Consider the following 11,088-nt stretch of genomic DNA (forward strand, 5'->3'; position numbering starts at 1 on the left):
CACACAAACTGAGATTATTGGTTAATGATGAATGAGCAGTGCATAGCTAATACTTAGTTTCTAATTAATTAGTAATCCAAGTGAAAATGGTAGATTTCCTGGATTCAAATAACATTCTGAGGGATAGCCAATATAGATTTAGGAGAGGTAGATCCTATTTAAGTAATTTACTTAAGTTTTTTGAGGAAACTACAAGAGAAATTGATCACAAAAAGGCCTACGATGTGATCTACTTAGATTTCCAGAAGGCCTTTGATGTTGTCCCCCACAAACGGCTCTTGCTTAAGCTCAAAGCTGCAGGGATTTTAGGAACTGTAGCAGCTTGGATCGAAAACTGGTTAACTGACAGGAAGCAGTGAGTAGTTACAGTATTAGAGGCACAATGTCACAGTGTTCATAGTGGGGTACTGCAGGGTTCAATTTTAGGGCCACTATTGTTCTTAATTTACATGAAATGGTAAATGGACTGCATTTATATAGCACTTTTCTACTCTTACAAGTACTCAAAGCGCTTTACATTTTATGCCTCACATTCACCCATCCACACACCCGGTGGCGGAGGCTGCCATGCAAGGTGCCAACCTGCTCACCGGGAGCAACATTAATGATATTGACACCAATACATATGGTCAACTGGCTAAATTTGTAAATGACACCAAGACGGGTAGTGTAGCAGATATTAAACTAGTAGCAAGGAGGCTTCAATGGGATCTTGATTTAATTAGCGACTGGGCTGATACCTGGCAGATGAAATTTAACATAGATAAATGTAAGGTAATCCATGCAGGGAGCAGAAATATAAAGTACAGATATTTTATGGGTTCCACTGAAATAAAGGTAGCTGATTATGAGAAAGACTTCGCTGTGTATGTTGATGCTTCCATGTCCCACTCTAGCCAGTGTGGGGAAGGAATAAAAAAGGCCAATAGGATGTTGGGTTACATCTCTAGGTGTGTGGAGTTTAAGTCAATGGAGGTGATTATATAATTCCTTGTTTAAGACCCCACCTAGAAGGTTAAGACCCCACTGTGTGCAGGTTTGGTCACCATACCTTAAGAAGGACATTGCTGCCTTGGAAAGGGTGCAATGTAGGGCTATGAGAATGAAATCTGGTCTTAGAGGAATATCTTATGAGGAGAGGTTAGCTGAGCTGAATCTGTTTAGCCTCGAGCAAAGGAGACTAAGGGGGGACATGATCCAGGTATAGATTCTAACAGGTCTAGATGCTGTTCCGTAAAATGGCTACTTCAGTATTTGTTTAAATACTAGAACTCGTGGCCATAAGTGGAAATTAGCTGGAGAACATTTTTAAATGAATTTAAGGAAACACTTCTTTACACAGCGTGTAGTTAGAGTATGGAATAGTCTTCCTGCTAGTGTAGCGCAAGTTAAAACCCTGGGTTCCTTTAAATCAGAGCTAGATAAGATTTTAACAACTCTGAGCTATTAGTTAAGTTCTCCCCAAACAAGCTTGATGGGCCAAATGGCCTCCTCTCGTTTGTAAATTTCTTATGTTGTTATCTTCTTACATTAAGTAAGAGTGTACTACTACAATGTGCCCCCCCCCCAAGTAATGTGTTACCATTACTTGTTTTAAAAACTAAAATTGATCGTAAAAAATACAAATATGCTGCAATAGACGCTGACGTCCTTAGATTGGACTTAACTTCCGGGTTGATGAGGCGTACACCTTTGTTTGTAATTTGCTGCCAAAGGGATGTAATCAATTACAGTGGACAACCCATGGCCGGACATTATAATGTGGAAGAAGAAAATAGCCGAAAAATATACCTTAACTCCAGACAGTGAAATAGCAAAGTCCGTAACTGAGGGTTGGTAAGGTAAAAATCTTCTTTATTAATGAGATGATGCGGATTCGCGTGACAGACGTTCCGCATAACGCGGGGGCTTTAACACCAAAGAAAAAGTGTATATACTTTGTATATACTAAGTGCACCGTTATATACTTTTTCAACTCCCCCTTACAAATTCATCAATTGATTGGTCACCATAGGCTATAGCGTGTCCACCATCTCGGTTTTCACGGAGGGAATTCCCGCAGTCTGCGCTTCATTTTCTTCACAGGACAATGCCAGATAAAAAAAAAATCACACGTTCTGGTAGGTTATTCTTGAATAAAAACCGTAATGATTATTTAAGAGATTGCAATAAAATGTAATAGCCTACTGGAAACCTGAATTATAAATCATTCTGGTCCAATTATATAATGTTCATTTTATTTTCTATTCCAGTTTGGGTGTGATTGTATTTCTTGTACTATCGATTTCCATTTTTTTCAAGGCAAGGGAACGTTAGAGTACTTTTGACATGCGTTTCATTTCAGGCATGTCCCCAGCGTTAAAGGCTTCTTTGAGTGACGAATTCGACGCCACTAACAATATGCTCAGATCGCCAGTTAGCGGCGGTATTATGGCATCCCCTGGGGGAACCCGGCCATGAAATGCAACACAGAAAACCCGCCCCGACGCCTGCGCTCGCCTGCGGGGTGGTGCTGATGCTGAGGGGCTCGTCCTGCATTAAGTTCATCACAGTCGCTCTGTTGCTGCAGCGCAACACACAGCCCTACAGCGCGTGCCTATTGATGCTTTGGAAAAAAGTGAATTTTAAAGGTCCGTTCCTCATTTTTAAAAAGTAACATTGGCAGTCTTTTAGTGGATGATGCAGCACTGGGAGAAGTGAGAGACAATTGGGCCGGTGACTTATTTGTTTCACTTAGACTTTTCGTTTTAGATGGAGAAGGCGCGTATACATTTAATAGGAAAGGCGGACTGAACAGCACCGCTGAGCTGTAGAAAGAGGGATCTTTATGCCTCGCCAGTCGCCAGACTGTTTTTAATGTTGTTTCATTATTCTTACAGTAAAACTGATCAAGAAGAGGTAAATGTTTCTCTCAGCACTGTCGCTGTTTTTATTTTGGCAAACCAGTTATTAGAATAATTATTTCATTTTTTATCCACTTTTTGATATTTAAATTATAATATTAAATACACGGAGAATTAGTATTCTTATGAAATTATGGGGATTTAGATTTCTGACTGTATTGTGAACTGGGAAAATAATTATTTCATCGAAATTAGTGGCTGCTTTTAGGTAAAGGGACTCCTCATATAAAGCGCGGTAGTTTTGCTTTGAAGAATGGCCATCAACACAGACGCGGCGTTTGAAAAAGCGGCCCTGGGTGAGAGTGGCGCTGCGCAGCCCCCCGAATCGCAGGAGACGGAGAAACTTCTGACCAGCGAGACGGCCGGAGGAAACGGCATCAAACTGTCTAGCTCCTTCATGGTGAATGTAGGCAGCGAGAAAGACGCGGAGTCGGACCAAAACGGACACAGCGTGCCCGTGAGATCGGGCTCCGCGGTACAGCTCGGGGGCGCGCCCCTGTCCCCGTCCCGGGTTAGCCTAAGTCGCACCTCTTCCACTGGGAATACGGCCCAAGAACAGCCAAAGCCCCGGGACTACCTCATTTTGGCTATCTTTTCCTGCTTCTGTCCCGTCTGGCCCCTCAACATTGTCGGACTGGTATATTCAATTATGGTAAGTGGACTAAGCATTGTGAACTTCACATTATAACGCAGACTGGAAAACACTCATTTAAACTGAAAATAAAAGACTTTCTCTCTTTGCATCTGAATTACAGACAGTTTTATTGTTCCAAATATAAATCTTTATGCGTTCGTTGGCTGGTTAAACAATGTTTTAATTTTACTCCTGCCGAATACTGCCAACTTTGATATGAGTAAGGTAGGTTGTATGTCTGTGTAATGTGCAATACAAATAGCGAATTGTTTTAAACTAATACGGTGAACCGTAAACAAACTTTATAGTGCGGTTAAAATGCATGTATTAAAATCTGTACTGTTACTTAACACAAACCACCATTTGTTCATAAATCATGCAATTAACATCGTTATTTCAAAAGCTGAAAAAAATGTTTTTAAGGTGCCAGTTCCATATATGTGGGCATGTATAAATATGGCATATAAGTTTAATTTTTGGGAAGCATTTTGAATGTCCCACAGCACGAATCGTCCGGTAATGTACACATTATACTGTGGATGCCCAACGTCAGCAAATTTCACTCTCATTAAAATAAATAAATAAATAAATAAATAAATAAAATAATAAACAGCTAATTAAATACGAGGTAATACATGTGAAAAAAATAACGAACAATACGATTTAACAATTGCTCAAACATAGGCTATTATGTATTATGCTTGTATTATATACTATGTGGAATACTTGCTATGAGTTGCTCGTGTCCCCGTGATCTCTTTTCTGCTCAGTATTGATAATTAGATGACGTCATAGGCGTAGATGGATAATTAACGTGAGAAGGTTAAAACTGGGCACTTGTAGCTGCCAAAATGATACCCAATTTGGTTATTTTCCATATAAGATTACCTCCGAGCTCACTAATAGTAACACTAATATTGTTATTTTTAACGAATACAATACATGTACTGTTTTTGTTCCAGTTTTCATGTAGCCTCAGTACTGTTTGTTCACTTGTTTCTTTAAAATAATTTAAATTTAAGATACATGATTACGTGACAAGGCGAGAAAAGACAGGGCGTGGTTGCTGTATTCAGCCTAAACGGGCGGCAGCATTTTAAGTGGAGGTTCCCTGGTGTGACGGAGGAAATGGCCGTGCATCCATTCGCTTGTGAATATTAACGAGAATGTCGCATAGACAGACCCCCGACCCCAAACATAGCATTCTTGGGGTATCTGGAATAATTTAGCGTCCGTGAATTAAAATAGATACGTTCATGCACATGACAGGCAATTTATCTTCTTCGCGCAAGCAGACCTCGTGTCCTCGTGTTTCCCCGGCTCCTCGTTGTTCAGCCTCGCAACTTTTCACAACAATTTCCTCAGTATTTCTTTTTTGTACGGAACATGACGGAAACGCTCTCACAAAAAGCACAATTCCGGTTTTCCCCGGATGGTTCTCCAACACACCAATCAGTGGTGTGCCAGTGCAATTGCTATCAGTACCAAGGGTTTAAGAGTATTTCATTGCACATGACCATTGCACCTGGTATTATAGTCTTTTTGGTGATACTGGGATTAATAGGTTCTTGGTAACAGTGCCGCCCTTTACAGTGAGACCTGAATGAATCGTTATTATTGTGGTAGCAATATAATTGCTAGCACTGTAGCTTTAGAAGAATTATAGTCTAATTACAGTGCAGGAAAGTGCTACAATAGGGGCCATACATGTGCGTATTTGAAGTTACTGGTCAAAGACTGTGTTGCTATTTTATTTAATTTGTGTCTGGTCCCCGTTTGAGTAGTGAGGACCGCTACCATTCCCTTGGCTTGAGGCCCAGAATGATGGCCTGCTCTCAGTTCTCACTGCCAAATATGACTGGGGGGTGGACAGTGATTGTGATTAACGCCTGGCCTACGCCCTCCTCTGGCCACACAACATTCCCTGGATGAGACCTCCCTGGTGGGCTCCAATGCCGCCAGGCCAACATGAGAAGCTCCACAGGGACGGGATTGGGGAAAAATGGCATTAGGGTATGCGGTGGTGGGTGGGGTCAAATGCAGGTGCTGGGTACGGGAAACTGCGCTGCAGAAGCGACGCATTCATAAGAAAATAGTTGGCTGGTGATCTGAAAAAGAGCTGCAGGCTTGAGGGGAGAGTCAATTACTCAAAGTGGAGAGCTGCAGCTGAGCCTGGCTTTCAGAGCACAGTGCATTTGGGTAATGCGGTGATGCGAGCTCTCTGCACACATGTATGAAATGTGGACCTGGAGGGTGACAGGCAAATGCATGTGTGCAATATCTGTGTGTGCAAGTATGTCACTAATATGCACATGTGGGATATGCGTGTGCGTATGTGTGCAAGTAACATGCAGTGCGGGATATCCATGTGTGCCACTAACATACGGTGTGGGATATCCGTGTGTGTATGTATGCAGGAACATGCAGTGTGGGATATCCGTGTGTGTTTGTGTGCCACTAACATGCAGTGTGGGATATCCGTGTGTGTATGTGTGCAGGAACATGCAGTGTGGGATATCCATGTGTGTATGTGTGCCACTAACATGTGGTGTGGGATATCTGTGTGTGTACGTGTGTCTGTAACATGCAGTGTGGGTTATCCATGTGTGTATGTGTGCAGGAACATGCAGAGTGGGATATCCATGTGTGCCACTAACATATGGTGTGGGATATCCATGTGTGTATGTGTGCAGGAACATGCAGTGTGGGATATCCGTGTGTGTATGTGTGCAGAAACATGCAGTGTGGGATATCCGTGTGTGTTTGTGTGCCACTAACATGCAGTGTGGGATATCCGTGTGTGTACTTGTGCCACTAACATGCAGTGTGGGTTATCCATGTGTGTATGTGTGCAGGAACATGCAGAGTGGGATATCCATGTGTGCCACTAACATACGGTGTGGGATATCCATGTGTGTATGTGTGCAGGAACATGTAGTGTGGGATATCCGTGTGTGTACTTGTGCCACTAACATGCAGTGTGGGTTATCCATGTGTGTATGTGTGCAGGAACATGCAGAGTGGGATATCCATGTGTGCCACTAACATACGGTATGGGATATCCATGTGTGTATGTGTGCAGGAACATGCAGTGTGGGATATCCGTGTGTGTACTTGTGCCACTAACATGCAGTGTGGGTTATCCATGTGTGTATGTGTGCAGGAACATGCAGTGTGGGATATCCGTGTGTGTATGTGTGCAGGAACATACAGTGTGGGATATCCGTGTGTGTACGTGTGCCACTAACATGCAGTGTGGGTTATCCATGTGTGTATGTGTGCAGGAACATGCAGTGTGGGATATCCGTGTGTGTATGTGTGCAGGAACATGCAGTGTGGGATATCCGTGTGTGTATGTGTGGAGGAACATGGAGTGTGGGATATCCGTGTGTACGTGTGCCACTAACATGCAGTGTGGGATATCCGTGTGTGTATGTGTGGAGGAACATGGAGTGTGGGATATCCGTGTGTGTATGTGTGCCACTAACATGCAGTGTGGGATATCCGTGTGTGTTTGTGTGCCACTAACATGCAGTGTGGGATATCCGTGTGTGTACGTGTGCCACTAACATGCAGTGTGGGATATCTGTGTGTGTACGTGTGCCACTAACATGCGGTGTGGGATATATGTGTGTGTACGTGTGCCACTAACATGCAGTGTGGGATATCCGTGTGTGTTTGTGTGCCACTAACATGCAGTGTGGAATATCCGTGTGTGTACTTGTGCCACTAACATGCAGTGTGGGATATCCGTATGTGTACGTGTACCTGTAACATGCAGTGTGGGATATACGTGTGTGTACGTGTGTAACATGCACTTGTGAGATATCTGTGTTTGTGCATACATGCGTATATGGGATATCAGTGTGCATGCATGTTTGCCATTACCATTGTGTTTTTCACTCAATCCGTATGTGTGAGTTTGAATTTCACAGCTGCTTTTGCTAATGCAGAACCAGACATTGCGCGGTTTATATTCACTGGGCAGGGGGCTGGTGGGGTGGGTTGGGTGATGGGCTTCGGTTCTGAAACAGCTAGAGCAAAGCTGCACTGGGTCAAAGCTGGCTGGGAGATGGCAGGAAATGTTAGCTCTCCATTTGAACGATCCACCATTAGACGGACATGTAATAAAGCGAGTTTCCGTACTTTCGATGCTACCCAGTCACGCCCGGGCTGGCTCCGCCGCCGGACAGGGCCCTGCATTATTGATGGCCCAAGAACAAGCATGAGGGCTGTGGTCACTATACTGAGCTTGGGGGGAGGGGATGGGTTCCACATAGCTGATTGACACAGAGATGCCCCAATGGGGATGCTCAAGCAAAATGATTCAAGAGCTCTGTTATCCTGTTTGTCACCTTAAAGTAAGCTCAGGCCCAACCTATAGCGAAGACATGGAAGGACAAAACTCACTTCTAATCTATTAATAGTATAAATATATATAATAAATATCTTATCATGCTTTGAGAAAATAACATTTCTCGCTGGCTGGACAACACTGTGCACATGGAGCTGGTGGTTTTATGGAGCATCTGGGCTCCCATTGATTGGAGGAGCTGGTGCATCACTGGTGTTTGGATCAATGCAGCTGTGATGCTTCGGTTAGGAAGCAGGGTCTGGATGGGGGCGGGGCGGGGTGGGGGAACTCAGATTAACAATGATGCAAGGTTCAGCGAGTTTCAACAAGCCTGAATAGCAACCTACCCAAAGGAACCTGATAAACTACCATTCAAATTCCTAATGTGCCAACAGTATAATTAAACCAAGAGTCCATCTTCAGGCTGCTCATCTAACCTGTCAGTTCGGCAAAAGACGACCCTGTGTTACTCCAGTACCCACAAGAAATTCTCTGAAGAAGCCTGGGCTCCGATGCAGTAGGACAGAGCAGCTGCAGTCGTCTGCCAGGAGTGTGTTTTCTCCTGCTGGATGCCCCTCGTGGCTCGATTACTTTCTTGATATTGATCTCTTTAATGGAGCCCTTTGGAAGGAGGTGGGGGGCTGAGAGAGTGGAGTATAGGGTGTAGGGTGCAGGGTATAGGGTGCAGGGTATAGGGCCTCTGGCGATAGACACAGGGGCCACTTCTTCATCAATGGTGCCTTCAGCCGGGGTAACTAATGCCAGGGTCTGCCCACAGCACAGCCAATGAGACTGTCTCCCATGTTTCCCTGCAGTCCAGAAACAGCCTGCAGCAGGGTGACGTGGACGGGGCCAAGCGGCTCGGCCGGCTCTCCCGGCTGCTCAGCATCGTCTCCATGGCGCTGGGCATCATCATCATCACCGTCTTCATCCTCGTCAGAGGTGCGAGCCTCGTCGCCACATACACACGCGCATAAACAGCCTGAAGCATGTTCAGGCGATCGTCAGTAACCCAGCTTCCAGACAGTAGAAAAATACAGCGCGAGAACCTTAGAACCCGAGAACCTGAGAACCTGCTTTTCACACGCTGAGGAATGGATTCATCGCAGGGCGCCCTCACGAGGCTGTAATGGGGATTATTATGACAACAGCAGGCGCATCTGTTCAGCATACAGCGGGGGGTGGGGGGCAGCTGCTGGTCTGTAACGCATTCTCTCTCTCTCTCTCTTTTGCTCCCCCCCCCCAACAGCAATGGGCTGAGAGAGGCATCACCCCCCCGAACACCCCTAAGACGGAAGCACCCTGTGTTACCTGACCGCAGAGCACGTTACATACGAAACGTTACATGGAAAATGCTAGATTAAAGAAAACCTCACTGTGGTCCACTCTAAAATAATAATAATAATAATAGCAAAAAAGAAAAGTTGCATTTTTAAAACCCCGAGTCTCACGAGACGATGAGGAGACAAGACAAACAACTGAAAAAAACAGCATTAAGAGTAATGGATGCATGCTTCACTTAATGTTCGCTTGAGGAAAAAAAAAACATTAATCAAATTCTTTTTGTTTGGCGGCGAGAGCCGTGCAGCGTCGCCTGCAAATCGCTGAGCGAAGACAGAGCAGAGAGTAAAGGAGGTGCTGCGAAGTCCAACCGGCTTCGGAACGGAAAGGGAAAGTGTGGGAATCAGCGTGATAGATAGACTCTATATCCTTGGCTGGCTCCTTGCATTCATCATATATACGACACTACATATATAATTGTGTGTTTGCAGTTTGCATTAACTCAGATAGGTTTTTATGTAGACAGGAAGACAGAGAAGCAGAGCAGGATTCAGAGCACTAGCACAGGTTGAGTGTGTGTGTGGGGGGGGGGGTTCCGCATGCAGCCCTCAGGCCTGGAGAGGAGTTTGTGTGGAGCTGAACATCATTCACATGGATGTCCTCCGCAACGAGCACACGCATGCGTGCGATGCCAGACCACACAGCCATCAGTGCCGGTGCCCCCCCCCCCCCCCCCCCGCCATTTGCCTTGGGCTGGGAGGGCTGTAAATACGCTCTCTGCGAACACTTTTTCGTGGCCAACGTCACTTATTCACATGTTGCCCTTGAGAATGGGACCCCCCTGATGCCCCCCCCATATTAGATATATAGGCATGTTCAGAGCCTGCGGTGTGCTGTGGGTTTATTGCTCTCTGGGACGGGGGAGGAGCACACGCTAGCTTTGGGAGTGAAGGCATGCAACACACTTACAGTCCCAACTGCATCTGCAGGCACTCAGCCAGATTGCATCTCTGATTTCCTCATTTTAGAAATAAAAAAACACAAACTGCACACAATAAACATGTTTCGTGGTCGGCTGTAGGTACCTCGAAGATGTCAGAGTCTGAGATGAAGATAATTTGAAAGGGGGCAAAAGCAAACGAACATGTATGTGACAAGAGTATGATCCCAGAATATCATGCTGATCTTTCACCATGATCTCAATCTAATGTCGATCTTGGGTACAACCTTTGAATCTTGTGCTGATCTTGACTGTGATCTCTGAATCTTGCTCTGATCTTGAATATGATCTCATGCTGCTCCTGTAGGGCTTCTGCCCCACTGTGTCTTTTGGAATTAAAAGGATTTGATGAGTCTTCATATTGTGTCTCATATAAAGATGAAAAGGAGAAGCTGTTACACAAGGATTCACCTCACACCGACCCAACCCCCAGAGTGTGGAAAGTACTTTGGGACACATTCGTTAAAAATGTGCTTTTGCCAGCCCCTCATGACCCGGAACCTCCCAGAGGCACAATCAGCTGGATGAGGAGGATTCAGACATGAAGCAGGAAGCCATGGAGCTCAAAGTCGCAGTGCGTGATGGAGCCTCCCATCCACCCAAACCCTGCTTCACTCACGCACGTCTCACACGTTTACATTTTCAGATGCCTGTACATCCCGAAGACGAGAATGGGAAAAACAAAAGACTATATTCTTGTATATTTGAGTACTTCCCTCCTGTTGGACGTGCATGCCCTGCCTTCCATTTCTCTGCTGTGTGACTTTTGCATGTCTGCAATAAATGTTACCAAGCATGATCAGAGTGTTGTGGACTCCTTAAAACATACATCTACCCAGTAGCCGCCAGGCTGTGTTTCACGTAGCTCAAGCACAACACAGGACACAAGTTACCTCGTGCATCCCGACGCCAATAC

At 45.0% G+C, this 11,088-nt stretch overlaps 1 protein-coding gene across 1 annotated transcript; it reads left to right on the forward strand.

The window, feature by feature from the left end:
- The first annotated feature begins 2,413 nt into the window (after nt 1-2,413).
- trarg1a (trafficking regulator of GLUT4 (SLC2A4) 1a) lies at nt 2,414-10,971 on the forward strand. The gene is made up of 3 exons (XM_048980869.1): nt 2,414-3,555; nt 8,707-8,833; nt 9,141-10,971. Exons 1-3 carry the CDS (start codon nt 3,157-3,159, stop codon nt 9,149-9,151), a joined length of 537 nt encoding a protein of 178 aa, XP_048836826.1. The 5' UTR covers nt 2,414-3,156; the 3' UTR covers nt 9,152-10,971.
- The last annotated feature ends 117 nt before the right edge of the window (nt 10,972-11,088 follow it).

The sequence above is a fragment of the Brienomyrus brachyistius genome, chromosome 17 (genome assembly GCF_023856365.1).
Source record: "Brienomyrus brachyistius isolate T26 chromosome 17, BBRACH_0.4, whole genome shotgun sequence".
In the NCBI taxonomy this organism is placed as follows: domain Eukaryota; kingdom Metazoa; phylum Chordata; class Actinopteri; order Osteoglossiformes; family Mormyridae; genus Brienomyrus; species Brienomyrus brachyistius.